At 51.4% G+C, this 16,609-nt stretch overlaps 1 protein-coding gene across 3 annotated transcripts; it reads right to left on the bottom strand.

The window, feature by feature from the left end:
• Nucleotides 1–3,855: 3,855 nt before the first annotated feature.
• On the bottom strand, nt 3,856–15,609 carry Serpina1 (serpin peptidase inhibitor, clade A (alpha-1 antiproteinase, antitrypsin), member 1). 3 transcript variants are annotated; one of them, XM_013112053.3, is made up of 5 exons: nt 15,457–15,609; nt 7,967–8,601; nt 6,215–6,485; nt 4,909–5,056; nt 3,856–4,155 (listed from the first exon to the last, which is right to left on the bottom strand). In XM_013112053.3, exons 2-5 carry the CDS (start codon nt 8,595–8,597, stop codon nt 3,967–3,969), a joined length of 1,239 nt encoding a protein of 412 aa, XP_012967507.1. In that variant the 5' UTR covers nt 8,598–8,601; nt 15,457–15,609; the 3' UTR covers nt 3,856–3,966.
• Between the last annotated feature and the right edge of the window lie 1,000 nt (nt 15,610–16,609).

Genomic DNA, 16,609 nt, shown 5'->3' with positions numbered 1-16,609 from the left:
GAGAGACGACCTTTCCCTGTGTCCTATACCAGGAGCCACAATGTGACCTCCTAAGTAGCTTGTATAGGAGTTGCTGGCCTGGAGTTGTTTATTGCATTCCTGGTCAACCTGTCCAGGCTGCAATAACCATGCTCTGCCTGCAGGGTGCACTGGAGTGCTGCTGCTGGTTGGTGGCCATTCCTCATTTCTCAGGCCGCTCAAAGGAGTGTGAGCAGCATGCCGACCCCATGACAAGTTCTGTACTGATACCCATGGCCACGGGCCAGCACTCCTCTAGGGTGACCTGAGCCTCGGTCTTCTGATCTCAGGATGGAACACATGTCTGTGCTTATTGCTGAGCAAATGTCAGTCACTGGTTTTGAAGATTGTTAGTGAAGTTAACGGGTTTGGCCTGAACTCCTACAAGAGGCTCTGGGAAAGCAGAGCAGACCAAAATGGCATCACTTACCATAACTGCAAATGATCAGGGTAAAAACTGAAGGAAGGGGAACGATTCCAGGGCCCACCAGTTTCTCCTGAAAACGGGAAATTCCAGTTCACCTGAGTCCTCATAGTGACGCATCCCCCTTCGAGCCAGCTAGGACCCTGCCCACCCTGCAAGTATCCCGCAGTAGCCCAGCATGTGGTGCAGGGGTAAGGCCTTTCCTGTGTCATCCCACACTGAGCCTTATTTTTGTATTTCCTTCTCACCTGTCCCAGCATCTAGGGGTCCATGCCTGTGGAAGAGCAAGCCTGGAGCATCCAGTACCCCCAGAAGCTCTGCTGGTAGCTTCAACTGAGGCAGAGAAGTTGAGGTAGTTGGGTCAGCATGTACTTGGTCATTGTGATGGTATGGGGTGTGTGGACAGTGGGCAGCTTGACCTGGGACTAGGAGACCCGCACTCTGGGCTGCACAGGGCAGTTCAGTTACCCTGTTTCACTGTGGGTCAGAAAACACCTGCCAGGGCAGCTTGCTAGGAGGTAGGAGCCGCACCGTTTCCCTGGAGGTTGGCATTGCAGGCATAAGTCCTGGCCTGGTTCCCAGGGAGGGGTGGACTACATCTGTGTGCAGCCAGAGGTGGACCGAGGGGCAGCGGTTTGGAGGACCTGGTGCCTTCCAGGGAACGGGCTTTGCTTCTCACCAGTTACATGACTTAGGAGGAGGGAAGCAGCTTCTCAGAGCCTCACTTTTCTCCTCTGCAGGTTGGGTGAATGAGAGCACAGCCCATCTGCACCCAGGATTGTGGTGTGGCCATAGGACTACATGAGGGAAAGCTGGGTTGTTTGATTTGCAGGGGCTCAGAAAGGCCAGCCACAGAGCTGACACCCCAACCTGCTCTTGTGGTTTTAGGAAGGCAGCTCCTGAACCCAACCTTTTCCCATTCAAATTCAGGTTATCAGTGATGAGGAACAGGGTTCAGAGAAGTTTGCCAACTTTACTCAGGTCACACAGCAAGTGTTTTCAGAATACATGTCATCAGACGCTTGGAGTTAGGAGCCTTTCCGGCGATTGATAGAGCTTGTGCCATCAGAAGCAACTGAGGAGGTTGTAGTCCCCCAACACCCCTGGTGAATATGTCATATGTTCAGCCAACAGTCAGGACCCAGTAATAGGCTAACCCATGTGAAATTGCAGAGTTGTGACCTTTAGTACTTATGGGAAACTCCATGACTCAGCCTCGTGATTCTCATCCTGATAGTAACCAGCAGGACCCCAAGGGCATCTTAGAGTGGGCAGGGCACCCCCAGGATAAGAGCATCCCAGGGAAGTCAGGCAGCAGGTCCATTCCGTTTCATCCAATGGACTTCTGGCTGTCACAGTTGTTGGGGCCTTCTGGCCTGGTGACCAGGGCAGCTTGCAAGACAGCCTCCTGCCACAGCACTGGAGATGTGACTATCCCCAGAAGGCCATGGGGTAGACAGAGAAGGGAAGAGCTGGGGCATGGACACCATAGAGAATCAGGCAGAAGTGACCATGGAGAAACCCTGGGGTTCATGTCAGGGCCCATGTAATATTCTGGAAATACATTCCACCTGGCCATGAGTTCTGAGAGCTCAGAACTTCTAATGTCTTTTAGATGTCAGCTGATTACCACAGGATGGCCTGGCCTCAGAGGGGCATGGCTCCTATTCTGAGTAACAAAAGACTTGGACCAGGGTGAATCTATGCCCACCCTGAGGGCTAGTGAGATGTGCTGCTGTGGGGTACCTGAGGGCTTGAGTATGTGCTGCAAAGTAGTGTCTCTAGGATTAAGGGAAATATCAGCTACCAGCCCTATATACATGATAATAGATGTCTTCTGCCATTCCCCCACCTTTGGATGGTTACTTAAGATGATGGAACAATAAACCATGGCCTTCAATATTAACTGGGAGCCCTCCTGATATGACCAGATGTCTCTGTCTTGTCTTTAACTCCATTGGGTAGTTAGCCTATCCTGCCTCCACTCAGGGTTCAACCCAGGACTATTTGGCTGGTTCTGATTGCAGCCCCAAAGGCATCAGTCCTGAATAGATGGCCCCTGCAGCATGGGGCTAATCCAGACTGGACACGACAGGTCCATAGAAGTAGGCTCTGTCCCACAGCCTAGGAGGCCCTGTGATGGCCATCTAGAGCCATTCACAGACCATGGTCTTGTGACTAAGGATGAATTTGGGAGCCATGGAGTAAGCAGAATAAGACCTGGTAGGCCTATATATGTGAGTTGGAGACAGGCTGAGACCAGGGATGCCCAAACTGCTTATTGGGGGAGGGTCTGCTTCTAGGAGATGTGTGCGTCCCTGTTCCAAATATCTGAAGAGGGAAGAAACCACAAGGAGTGGGTTGGATCCTGTCCTAGTTCCTTGGAGGAAGAGGGCTGTATTGTGTAGTTATCTTGTTGTGTAGTTATTTGCTTTGAACTGAAATGTTCTTTTCTAGAAGGAGGAGGGAGGATGGAGAAGAGATGGGGAGAAGGGAGGAGAGAGAAGAGGAGAGAAGGGGGAAGGAGAGGAGGGAGAAGAGAGGCTCACACATGACAGAAAGTATAAAACAAGACTCAGGAAGCCTATGAAAGCTATGAGGAGGTTTATAAGCTCCTCCTTGACCAAAAGCCCCTCCCTGACCATAAGGAGGCAGTAAGCAATAGCTGGGGAAAGGAAACTCTTTTGTGGAGTTGACTGCAAGTTGTACAGGGAGCTCCCAAGATGCAGGTATCACGACTTGTCACTCATGCTGTGGGTGGACTTTGCAGTGATAGGCTGCCCTCGGGTACCTATGCTCTGCAAATTACCCCAGTAGACTCATTGCTTCATCAAGCTAGACTTGGGTGCAGTGACATCATTAGTACCCTGTCCAGGGTGAGTAGATGTTTGTTCAGATATTCTGAGGAAGACATATAACAGTCATCACCAACAATCTCTTCCAACCATTCTCAGGAAATTCCAGGTGAGATGGAGGGGCCAGTTGTGGTGAAGTAACATGGTAGAATAATAATAGGAGCATGTGACCCAGCCTTGATGGAACCTAGAGATGCTGAAGCATGAGCCTGGTCCTGAACTGGCAGTTCTTGGAGTCTGACAGGGTCACCATGGGGTGTGGCCTCTCCGGCAGTGGGAGGGACTCCAGCCAGGGGCATAGGACAGAGGTTGAGAAGTCAGTAGAGGACATGGGCACTTGGTGGACCCTGGGTCTTTGAGTGTGAACCACATGGTCCCCTCTGGGTTTCCAGAGATGACATGGTTTTGGGAACAAATGGTTCCAGGACCAGAGCCTGTGATCTCAGCCATGGTTCTCTGATTACAACCTATTTGCATGGTTAGAGGGGACACTAAGACACACTGTGACCTCAAGTCCATAACAAACTCAAGACATAAGGAGACACATACACCACAGAGTTGAGCATTTGCAGAAGCACTCAGGCATGGGTGGGCCAGGACAGCCTGTGTTTAATGTCACTGGGGAGGGGACCCAATCCAGAAAAGATGACATCTGACTGAGAATTGTGATTAACGTGTGGGATCCACCACTTTTCCCACAAAGAGGGGGCTCTTTGTCTGTCTATCATATATTATGGCAATGAAAGGGCTGTTAAAGTTCACCTCAGGGGGCACAGACATGGGGATGATTTCCATAAATGTGGCCCCTGCAGCTTCCGTCCCTCTCTCATCGATGGTCAGCACAGCCTTATGCACAGCCTGTGGAGAGAGAAGTAAAGGCTGGTCAGAGGTGGTGTGACTGTCACTCCTGGCTGGAGCAAGATCTCATGTGGGACTCATCCAGGGAGGATGTCACAAGGGAATGTGTCTCCATCCATGTACCCCTGCTCTTCCCCAAGTCCCCCTTGCATGGTGATTGCCTGAGGCCTCTCCTTGTCTCTCTGTCTTTGACTGCCTTGGTCCCACTCTCCTCCATTCTCCCTTCCTGATTCCATCTCTTATGGCCTTGGGTGTAGCCCATGGCTTCTCAAGGGCAGGATCTTCATGTCCTCTGCACAAGTGTCCCCTTTCCAGTGTGGAGCTGTGAGCATGCTGTCACAGGGGCTCTAAAGACGACCTTCACCGTCCAGATTCTTCAGAATGCCCTGCCCATTCTCAACTGCCTTCCATTTCTCTGGACCTGTTTGGTTGAACTCAAAATTCAAAATTGGCCATTTACTTGTTATTCTAAATGTCAGGGATGGCTCCTCAACACTCTGAGGTCAACAGACCTGAGCCTCTACATGAGTATAAATAAACTGGAGACAAAGACTTGGGGTAGCACCTCAGGGAAGGCCTCATAATTCCATCCACCCTCCCAGCTGACACCTGACCACACCCTGTCTGGGTAAATCCCGGGAGTCCTCAAGAAGAGCTCAGCCCAGACTCTTTCCCTCTTCGAGAGCCTTGTGCTGAGCTACCCCACACACTGTGCTGCTCTGCAGATACACCGCCACACTCACATAACCTCACCTTGCCAAGCTTCAGGGGAACATCCTCTGTGATCCCAGAAAGGTCGGCCCCATTGCTGAAGACCTGGGTGATGCCCAGCGGATCCAGGGCTGTCTTCAAGTTATAGGTTCCAGAGATGGACAGTTTGGGGAAGTGTACATTGGCTGACCTGGTGGTGGGAAAGAGTTAAAGGAATTTCATGGGACCTCTGGGATCTGCTGAGACCCACCCTGTTGTGGAACTATTTCTGGCTGCTTTTCTCACTGAACATGTCACTACCCACAGCAGTATGAGAAAGTCGTTTTGATGTGCTTTTCTTTGGCACAGTCCCTATTTGCCTATGACAATGAGATCAATCAGATAGGTTCCTGGAAGCCCCTAAAGTGAGTGCCACCTCCGCTGAGAAGTCCTCCAGGAAGATTCAGGGTGTTCATATAGAACCATGTCTCACTATGCCCTATGGTGTTCAGTCAATCTCTCTCTCCTCTCAAGTCACAAATACCCCTTGGATCTGATTCTCAGGGGAGCTAGGGCCAGTCCAACAGAGTGATACTTCCCCTACCCTCCCAGGGCTGATGGCTCAGCTCTCCATTTCCACAGAGCAAGAGGAGGTCCCAACAGGGTCTTGATGGCCCTCAGGATCTGTCACCTATTCTGGTTGCAGGCTTGTGTGTCTCTCTGCATTTTTATGAGTGTTGAGCCAAAACAGAGGCCAGGCTGGGCCAGGAAAGTCATCTCTGGCCCCACCTAACCTCATGCCTGCCAGAAGCTCTATGTGGTTCACACGGTTCCTCATCCAAAAGGCAGCAGAGTCTGGGCTCAGAGCAGGTCCTCTGGCCTATGGAGAAGACTGTAGGACTTCTGGGTCCTGGAACCCCACTGAGGAGTGACAGAAGAGAGTGTTCTGCAAACCTGCCCAGACTTCTCTATCGCTGGTCCTTTGCTGTACATGCAGACTCTCCTGCGTTCTCCTATAAACTTCCCACCCGAATCTCTACCATCAGCTCTGGTCAGGGCTTGAGACCAGTCTTGGTTCTTAGTTCAGCTGTAATGTATGCTAGTACTGCTGACATTTCAGCCTGGGCTCTGGGTTAGAAAACACTGTGTCCTCTGGGGATGGAAGTCCCTCCAAAGCAGGGCCTGGTCTCTCTCATCTCTCTCCCTCCCCAGACTCTGCCTAGCACTGTCTGAGCTGAAGGCTTATTTTTAGCCCAAGGTTATGCACTTAAACTGTGGCCCTGGGATAGAGTCCACCCTCCGCCAGCACTTTGTGACTTTGGGGTCAGGATCGGAATGGTCAGGGGAAGGTCTCTGTCTGGGGAGTCACCTTGTGTGTCTGTCCTTCAGGAACTTGCCAATGATTTCCTTGTTGAGAGTTTGCTCCAGATGCTGCATCTTGCCATCATCAGGTAGGATGAAGATGGCAGTGGCGTTGCCCAGGTAATCCATCAGCAGCACCCAGCTGGACAGAGTGCTACAATGATGCACGTCAAACATGCCCAGGCGGCTCATCATGGGCACCTTCACCGTGGTGGTCTTGTCCACGTGGAAGTCAGCTTCCTCAGTGTTGTCTGCATCGAAGGGCTTCTTCCACTTGCCTGCAGAGGGGGGAAAGTGGGAAGAGAGCTCTGCCGGGGAAGTGGTGGCCCAGGGCCTTGGCTTTTCACAGGGGACCTCCACTAATCTTCCAGACTACCCAGGGACTTTGGTGAGGTCAGGACTAGAGGACTCACACTTTACAGATCACAGAAGCTCACAGCCACCAATCCCAATATCTAGAAAGTGTTTTAAGTGTTACATGCTTATTGAAAGGTGACCTGGGGTTATAAGTGGAAATCTTGACAGCAATTCTGTTTGCTAGCTTCTTATCAGGATAGCATGCTCATTGGTAACTGTGAATTCAGTTACCACTCAGGACAAACATTTTGGGCACCTTAAGTCCCTTTCCACATCTCAGGATTCAGTGCAGATGGCCATTTGTAGTGTAAGAACACTGCCATCAAGATCATTGGAATGGGTGAAGGTCTCGGGGACCTATCACCAATGCTGTTAAAGTAGGCAAGGCCCTCATGAATCCCCCATCAAGGCCATCAGAAGGAGCATAGCATGAGGAGCCCTAACCGTGCCTTATTATTGGATAGGAAGAGGTGAAGGGGTTGGGGGGGGCTGACATCTGCCCTTGTCACAGAAGAGCCAGGACTTGAGTTATGCTGACCATGGCCTGATATTCTGCTCCATAAGACTCTGCCTAGAGGCAAAGGAGCCATGAAGGGCAGGGAAGCTCCTATCTTTGACTCCCAGACCCTCCTCAGATGGTTTCTATGGGGTACAGGTGCTTAGGATAGAATCCTGTCCTAACCACTTCAGGCAAGAGGCCGAGGCTAGGGTCAAGGAGAGTTGATCAGTGCTTACATCCAAACAGTGCCTGTGTACACTGTATTCACTAACTCTTCCATCACCTCACAGCAGTCAGCTAGCCTTGACCCTGGTCATATGGACAGCCTTCCCCCAAACACTTAAAATGGCTTGTCCAACATCAAGACTAAAAGGCAGCAGTGGTAAAATGTAAGGTCATGCTTCCAGAGTTCATACTGGTGTGCACCAAAAGAGCTACTCAAAATAAGAGCTACTCATGGAGGAGTGCTCTCTTCACACCACCAGATATACTTGGTTCTGAGGTTGGGGAAGAATCACATATTCTGAGACTCCTTTGTAGGGGGTCTTCAGTGAGCACGAGGACAATAAAGCCACTGATCAGTCCTTCAAAGAGGTCAGTTTTTTTTTTTTTGGTTTTTACGACAGGGTTTCTCTGTATTGTTTTGGAGGCTGTTGGTCCAGCCTGGTCTCGAACTCACAGATATCCGCCTGCCTCTGCCTCCTGAGTGCTGTGAACCCCGCCTGGCGAGGTCAGTGGTTTTGATTGTTGACAATTCCCTAACTTATTGATGATTTAAAATATGACAGAGTTTACCACTGGAGAGTAAGGAAAGTGATGGGACAGAGTGGCACAGCCCAGAGTGAAAGCTTAGGAGCCATGTATCTCCTTGGGAACCAGCTTGACCTGGTTATGTAGTCTTACCTTTAAAGAAAATGTAATTCACCAGGGCAAGAACTGTGTCTTTGTCAAGGTCCTTCACTAAATCAACTATCTTTCCTTGGGTTCCCTTCTCCACAAAACCGTTGATCACTTTCTTGGCCTCTTCTGAGTCTGTGAAGTTGACAGAGAAGGCTTCCGAGTGGTAACTGTTCTTGACCTCTTCCAGGAACTTATCCACCAGCTTTAGATTGTTGTGGATGAACAGGCCATTGCCTGTGGTCAGCTGAAGCTCATTGTCTGGCCTGTTGAAGGTCTGGAGGAGGTTATGGAAGCCTTTGTGGACCTCAGCCTCGGCTATTTCTGTGAGGTTGAACCCCAGGCCCTCTAGAATCTGGGTGTGAGTGACACCCTTGGTGCCCAGAGAGAGCATAGCAAAGGCTGTGGCAATGCTCACAGGAGAGAAGAAGATGTTGGTCGTATTGGACTGATGGACCAGCTCCCGGTATAGGTTGAAGGAAAAGTCTGCCAAATTTGGAGCGATCTTACAGCAGGCTTGGTGCTCCTGATCCTGCTTGGAGGCATCTGTCTCCTGGGCATCCTCAGCCAGGAAGCTGGGGACCAGGCAGCACAGGCCTGCCAGCAGCAGGATCCCCCATGAGATGGAGGGCTTCATTTTTCTGCAAGACACAGAGATTCATGCTGCAAGGGAGTCAAGGCTGCGGTGACTCCCATCAGCTGACACTTGGCACAATGCGAAAGTAACCACGGCCTGTTAAGGGCTGCTGCGTGCCCAGCCTACATCAAGCACTGTTTCAAACTGCTATAATTGAAGAGAAACTGCTAAAATGAAAACCAAGCACTTGTTATGCAAGTGTGCGAATAGGAGTTTGGATGTCCAGAAGCCACAGAAAATGTGGGTATAGTAGCCACCTGCAATCCAAGCATGGAGATGGGAGGTAGGGTCCGGCAGAGATGGGATCCTTGAGGCAAGCTGGCTGGCTTGTTAGCCAGAATCTCTGAGCTTTTGGATTATTGAGAGCTCAATAAAGTGGAGAGTGGTTGAGGAAATACCCGCCCAACATCAATGTGAGTCCCCCATATGCACACGCACAGGCTTCCACACGCATGCTCACACCTCACAGGCATGTGTGAGAACCAAGCTAGGGAGCAAGAGCAGGTGACTGGACATTCTCTATGTGCCCAGTGCTGTCCTGAGCCCTCCCGTGTGTGAACTCCCAGGGTCCTGTGGGGGAGACGATCACTCCCCTGCTAAGGGAGATGTTAAGATACACATTCAAAGTCGACAAGCAACAAATAACACAGCAGATCTAAGTCACACACAAGGAGTGGTCTGGTTCCTGACCAGTGCTCTCATCAGTTCAAGTTCCCCCTGCAATGACGTTGAACCACAAGTCCTAGCCTCATTTTACGAGGAAGAAACCAAGGCACGGGGTGAGAAATGGACTTGTCAGTAATTACAAGGGGGGCGAGATTTGGACTAACAGTCACTTGAAACTGGAAAAATCTATGGAAGATCTCCAGAATCTGGACACAGCTGTCACCTCTGTTCCCCAGAGAGACCATGTTGATGGTGTGGTGATTGTGACAGAAGAGTCGAACGCCGGTGGCCAGGAACCTGCGCACACGGGGAGGTCTAAGGCTCTGAAGAAACCCAGATGGCTCAGCAGGTAAGAGCCCTTGGTGCTCTAGCAGAGGACCTGGGTTCAATTCCCAGGGCCTACATGGCAGATTACAACTGTAACCAGCTTCAGGGTGTCTGGTGCCTTCTTCTGGCCTCCTCAGGCACTAGGCACACATACAGTGTACTTACATACATTCAGGCAGAACACTTATACACATAAGATAAAAAAACAAATCTATGGAGGAGGAGGAACACACAGGCTGTTCTTACTCCGTCCCTACAAGGAACCTCACAGTTCCTGGCGGTGTTCCCCGAAAGAGGGACTGTCACCACTCTGCTCTGTGACTCCAGCCCCAGGCTGTGTAGGCTTCCCGTCTGTCACCTTGCTACCACTCTTGCCTCCCTTCAGGAGGAGCAGAAGTTACCGCTTCGGCTTTAAGGAGAGGGTATCCTGTGGTGGGCTGAAATACCCACCCCTGACAGCCTGAGCTCTAACCCAGGCTCTGTTGCTCACCAGCTGTGTGAGCCAGGACAAGTCAGTGAATCTTTTTGATCCTTGTTTTGCCTTGTACAAAGTGGGGGCTGGGGCCATGGAAGAGCTCTCAAAGGGCAGTCGTGGGGACAGGAGGGTGGCAGGTATTGCAAACTCAAAACAGGTAGGGGGAGGGGGGATGTGTTGCAGAGCTGAAGTGAGGTAAGAGGGAGGGGCAAGGCCTGGGTTGCACCAGAGAGGGCAGACTCTGCCTAGAGATGGTCAAAGTCGAGGTCACAGCCTCCCCTGTTCCACGGAATTCCCGCTATGCCACACACCTCTAGTCTATAACCCCATGGTGTCTTTACAGTTGGGGAAGCAGAGGTTGCAGCTACAAAGAATGGTTGCTATTGCTTCAATAATGAAAACACCTTTTTAAAAAGTGTTTTGAGATAATCTCACGTGTCCCAGGCTAGCCTTAAACCGACTATGTAGCTGAGGATGACCCTGAACACCTCATCCTCCCTCTTCTACCTCTTGCGTGCCGGGATGACAGGTGTGCACTACCATGACGTCTTTATGTAGCTCTGGGCTTCATGTGTGCTAGGTGAACATTCTACAATCCCTAGACACATAGTTAAAATTATCAGTCTTAATATGATAAAAGACATCTTCAAATCTGCAAACCAGGGTAAAGTTGAAGACAGGAATCACTGAGTTTTGCCTGCCCTCGGCCTGTGAAAGGGATCTTTGCAACTGTCTGACAAAATGAAGCATGGCATCTCTCTGCCCACCATGGTGTCTTCTGCTCTTTAGTGTAAATAGGCTGGAGAGCTGACCACACATTGTGTCGTACATGTCAAAGTTTTCTTAAGTCAGTGTGTTAAGACTGAGCCAGAGCTGAATCTAGTTCTGTATATTTCCATCTCTCAGGTCTCCGTTACCTCCTGTTTGGATTGTGGTGAACGCCGTGGAAATTTCCCACCTTCATTAAGAGGCTGACCCTTCACAGGGTGGGGACAAAACACACCAAGTGACCTCAGGCCAGAGGCTGTGGCTTCAAGTCCTGGCACGGCCATCACTGTTCACTGGGCATTCAACAGTGTTTGGAAGAGCACAAACCAGACAACCTCAGGTGTTTGGAGTGGGTCTGGGGAAAGCTAAGAGGATTGTACCACAGAAAGAAACAGACCCAGAGTCTGATATTAGGGTTCAAGCTTCAGGCTGAAGATCAGAAAAGCAAAGTAGTCAGTCACTAGCTCTTACCTCAGACCAAAGGGGCAATCCTCAAACTGCTCCCAATTTCACTACTCCTCAGATTCACTCAGAAAGCTATGTACCCCTCAACATGGCTAAAGACTCCTGAGACTTCAACGTCTTCCTGTCCTTGATGTGGCTGGAGAATCCCGAGACTTCTCAATGTCTTCCTGTCCTCGATGTGGCTGGAGGAGGAACGCTCTGAGACCCTGCTCCTGTCTTATATACCTCCTTAACATAGAGATTAAGGCACATTATCGCACAGAGAACATGTGCTGTGCACAGATGCTGCACTCTGTATGTGTGAGTACATGTTTACGTGTGTGCACATATATGTAGAGGCCAGAGGTCCTCTGGAGGTATGGTTTCTCGGGTGTCATCCAACTTAAGAAACAGTGTCTCACTGAGCTGAAGACTGACAGTTCAGCGAGGCTGGCTGTCTAGCAAGCCAGAGGGCTGCCTGCGTCCATCTCCCCAATGCTGGCGTTGCAAGAGCACATGCCTCACGCCTGGGTTACTAGTGATCAAACTCAGGTCCCCAAGCTTGTGTGGCAAGTATTACACACTCTCAACCGTTTCCTCATCCCAGACATTGGACTCTAGTTCCAAGGGTCTCTGTTTAGTGGGGGGGTGGGAGGGGCTGCTCTCCTATTTGGGGGGGCTGCTGAGCTTTAAAGGGGAAAGGCTAGCACGGGGGGAGGAGAGAGGCCCTGCTAGGGGGTGCACACTCTCTCCCCTCTTACCCATGTGCCATCAGCTCTCTGATCTCCTCCTTGGATGGTGAAGGGGCTGAGGCCTGGGGAAAACCTGCCACACACCAACCCAGCGATGAGCTCCAGGTTTCACACTTGGGAATGTCAAGACCAGGCCAAATGGTTGAGAAGTAACTTAAGTGGGAGGGGCTTATTCTGGTCACAGTTTGAAGGGATATGGTGCTTCATTGTGGGAAGGCATGCTGGTGGCAGCAGCCTCAAGTGACTGCTGGCTCACCTTCCAGAGGGTGAGGAAACAGCAGAGGAAAGCCAGGCTCAGCTCTCGTTCTCCTTCCCACTCCATCTGGGCCCCCCACCCCCAGGATGGACCACCCACATTTTGGGCAGATTATATCATGGTTAACCCTCTTTGAGAAAGGCCTTGGGAACTGAACCTAGGCAATCAAGATGACAATGGATATTAACTGTCACAGGCCTGACTCTGACCTCACGTGTCCAGTCAGGGGTATTTTGCATCTCAGCCCATTCCTTCAAGCCTCAGGGTCCTGAGTCCTGTTTTTGCCTTGACCTGTAAGAGGTGACCTCTTGTGACCCCCCCAGGTCAACTGGAGAGGAAGAAGAAGCTAAAGATCTTGTGGTATAGGATCACAGAAGCCAAAAAGCTGGAGGTCACTCAGGGTGCCATTCTGAAGTCAGAGGCTGGTGGGCGTGGCCTTTGGGAGACGAGAGAAAGGGGATGCCTCCCCCCTTGCTTCATTCTACACTGTTTCCAGCTAGGAGCAGAAGATGAATGATCCAGAGAATCAACTGTGGCAGGCCACAACATGCGGGAGGCCAGCTCTACCACTTAACTGCCAGTGGCCTTAGGCAAATGACCTCATCTCTATAAACCTCAGTTCCTGTTTGCACTGAGGAGAGCAGTGTCCTTTGAAGAAAGGGGCGTGGCAGGACAAAGTCAGACTCTGTGCACACAGGCAGGCAGGCAGGCTCTGGAGTCTCCCAAGGCCCTCCACCTGCACATGGGACCTTGTCCTGAGGTCTGCTTAGCAGCCAGAGGCCCCTGTGACCAGAGAAGGGCTCCTGCTAGGCAGTGCCTCCCCGAGTCAGGTGCATGTCCATCACCTCCACACGCACTGCCTGTTAGTGACCACGCACTGTGAAAATGGGAATATGAACTCCAGTCCTTATGGCTATGCTCACTAAACGTGTCTCATATCTCATCTAACCTTCCTTTAATGCTTAGTATTAGCTCCATTTTTATGACGGGGAAAACTGAGGTCCAAACAGGCTCATCTACATCCTAAAGCCCACAGAACCAGCTGAGAAAAGAGCTAGTGTTTAGCCCCGTGGTTTAGTTCTAGGATTGAGCCCTTCTGTATGTTTAGAATCAAAGCCAGAAGATTTGAAATCATGCCGGACGGAGGCAGCTTAGCTAAGTGACAGAAATCATTGGTGCTCAAATGCCGGGTCTGAGGCTTGACTGTTACTCTGTGTGGACCTCACACCAGTTGCTTAGTCTCTCGGACTGTCAGTTACTGGAGGATGCTAAGGCAAATTGGTTCAGAGAACCCATGTGCAGAGACATGTACAAAGTGCTCAGAAGCACCTCTTATTACCCTGCTCTGGCAGAATCATGGGAATCTGGCCACCTTGACCTGGCCCATCTCAATTTCCAAAACACCATGGTGATAAACCAAACCTCTCCCACCCTCCATAGTCCAAGGCTGGCTGGGGGAAGAGGGATCTCTTCTCTCTGATAGAGCAGAGAGATTAACAGCTATTCACAGCTACTATCCGAGGCCTGGAGGCTAGCTTAGAGGTCTCAGTCAGCAAGGTTAGGAGTATGGAGTTCGGAGCAGCTACTCCAGCTTGAACACTGGGCTGTATATGATCGGGGCAAATTATTACCCTCTCTGTTCCCCATTTCCTTGTCTGTAAAATGGAGATAAGCACAATAGGGGAACTGTGGAGCTGAAATCACACACACACACACACACACACACACACACACACACACACACACACACACACACACGGAGAACTCACAGGCCACTATGCCTGGGACTGCCAGCTACCTACAAGCTGAGGCCGCAGGGTGTGAATCTTGGGTGCAGCTGGAGAGGCAGCCTGAGGGCCACGGCTCCTACTGTCCTAGCCTTACCTTCTTATCCGCTGAAAGGGAGTACAGGACAGGAGCTGGAGCGGCTGGAAAAGGCCACACAGGAAAGGCTGGAAAAGGGCAGGCGCTGCCTGCTTGGAAATGGCTGTGGCTGTACCTTGGCCCCTCCTCGTCTTAGTCTCCAATCACCTGAAGGTACTAGCTAGGTATGGGCAGCTTGGTTCAAGAAGGGACCTTAGGGACTGCTGTTCCCATGGCAACGGGAGACCTAGGTGCCACAGGTGCTATTAACTTTATCTTCCTTGTATTGCCCTGGTCCCAGATCTGCTGCCCGCTTGGGAAATGCAGGGACCCAGGGGCCCCTCCAAGATCTCCCCAGGGAAACATATACTCACAGCTTGCCTGTCCCAGAGCTGAGTGGTGACCAAAGCTGGGGAGACAGAGCCGTGTTCTAGTCTGTATTTAAACAGTGGGTGCAGAGGGGGAGTCTGCTAGTGAATATTAACCAAGGTGAACACTGTTATCGGGGGAGCAAACAGAGAGGGGCTAAGTCCATCGAGTGGGCACTGAGCTACCGCCCAGCTCTCCTGGCCCTAGGCAGGGCACAGCGGGTGTTACATAAATAAGCGATGGTCATGCTTCCATCCTCTGGTCTGCTACCCATTAGTTCCCTTATCTTCCACTTTAGAATTGCCAAATGGCTGTTCCAGGCAGTGCCTGATGAGTTCAGACCTCAAGCCATCAGACAATTCTTTTCACCCCGTCTCATCTCCAAGATGGGGGCTATGACAGCACGAACTATATGCAGTAGTTCAAGGGAAGTTCAGAGCCTGGTGATCAAGGCATCTGGCCGGCTCTTTCTGGTGATGTCACTATCAGTGGGTGTCCTTGGCGTCACTGGATGGGTGGGGGTGAAGGCATAGGGTGGGGTGGCGTGGATTACATATTACCCCATTCAGTAACCCCTGTAGAGCTGAGGAGTGGGGTGGGAGTGCAAGCATCCTTCATAGGAAACGGCTCAGCTCCCCTCCCCCACCCTCTCTCCCTCCCCCACCCCAACACCTGCCTTCCAGGGTCTATTCTATATCCACACAGGGTTAGGAGAATCAGCCTGTGATTGAAGTGTGACTCCACCTACAGCCCCAGGACACGTCTTCCTTCTCTGGGCCTCAATTTCCCCATCTGTACAATGCCCACTCTTGGGACCCAGCTGCCCCTCCCGTCTGTTGCATTGGCTGGATTGCAATGCAATCTCTACTGCTCTCCTCAAACTCTACCCCCTAGAGCAGGCAGTAGCCTGCAGACAGGTGGGAGGTCCCAGCCCTCTACCTGAGAATCCTGGCCAAGCTCCTGGTAGCCACACCTCCTGGTACCTCCGGTGGCTGCTGTTTCCCACTCTTCCCAGAATCAGATCCTTGACTCCCAAGGCTGTGTCAGGAAGCTGATGTCTGTCCAGCTTTGGGTGGCAGCACTAGGTCCAGGAGGGGCGGGAGCTGGGGCAGGAAGGGGCCTCGCCCTGTGCCAGGAGCACATCAGACCAGCCCTTCCTGGCCCAAGCAGTACTGGGTGCCACCTACTGTTCTGGCTGTGTCCACACACTATGACCCAGCATGGGCTCATCCACATTGGCTTGTAAAAGGACTGGTCACCTCTGTCAGAGGAATGGTGGCCCTGGCTTAGAGGATCTCAGCAGAGCTCAGCCCCAGCATCTTGCCAGCAAGAGAGCCATGCCACTCTTTCATGCCCAGCTGAGCCCCTGAGGCTGGAGCAGGGGTGTGTGCACGGGCGTGTCTTCTTGTTTTCTTATCCTAAGTGTGTCAGGAGGGACAGTGGGTGGTCCAGGCCAGCTCAAGTGGAAATGAAGAAGGCTACAAAATGAGAGCCTCTGAGGCAAGTGGGGGCTTGAGGTGGAGAACCTACCCCTTTTAGTTAGGAACACTATGCCCAGTCCCCCTTCTCCTCTGGACCAGTCTGGGAACATGAGCAAAATCCCTGGGGAACACACAGCTGCTCTCCAGGCCACAGTGGGGAAAGTCTGGTCCACTGGCTATTTCTAGAACTGTCTATGGCTACATCTAGGCTAATTGGGAGGAAAAGGGCTCATGAGAAGATTCTAGGGAAACCCTACATGGGGTTCTGCCTAGTTGTGGGGGCCTTGAGTGTGTGCTGACCGTGACTGAGTGTTGAGCTTGGAGTCTGTAGCAGAAAGGGGAGTCGACTAGGCTGAGGGAAAGCTGGACCAATCTCAACAGGGATGTATGGGAGATTGATGGCAGACTTGGAAGTAGCATTCTGGGAGGAGTGTGACCTGCCCCAGGCAAACATACACCTTAATACACACACAGAGGAACTCAACTCACACTCACAAACAGACATACACACGGACAGACCCACACACAGACAGACACACACAGAGGCAGATAAACACACTGACACCCCCCACACACAGACACACATACTTGCACACAGACACACACACATG

This window comes from Mesocricetus auratus, unplaced genomic scaffold, assembly GCF_017639785.1.
Source record: "Mesocricetus auratus isolate SY011 unplaced genomic scaffold, BCM_Maur_2.0 Super-Scaffold_15014, whole genome shotgun sequence".
Classification (NCBI taxonomy): domain Eukaryota; kingdom Metazoa; phylum Chordata; class Mammalia; order Rodentia; family Cricetidae; genus Mesocricetus; species Mesocricetus auratus.
This window is presented reverse-complemented; position numbering and strand designations above follow the sequence as displayed.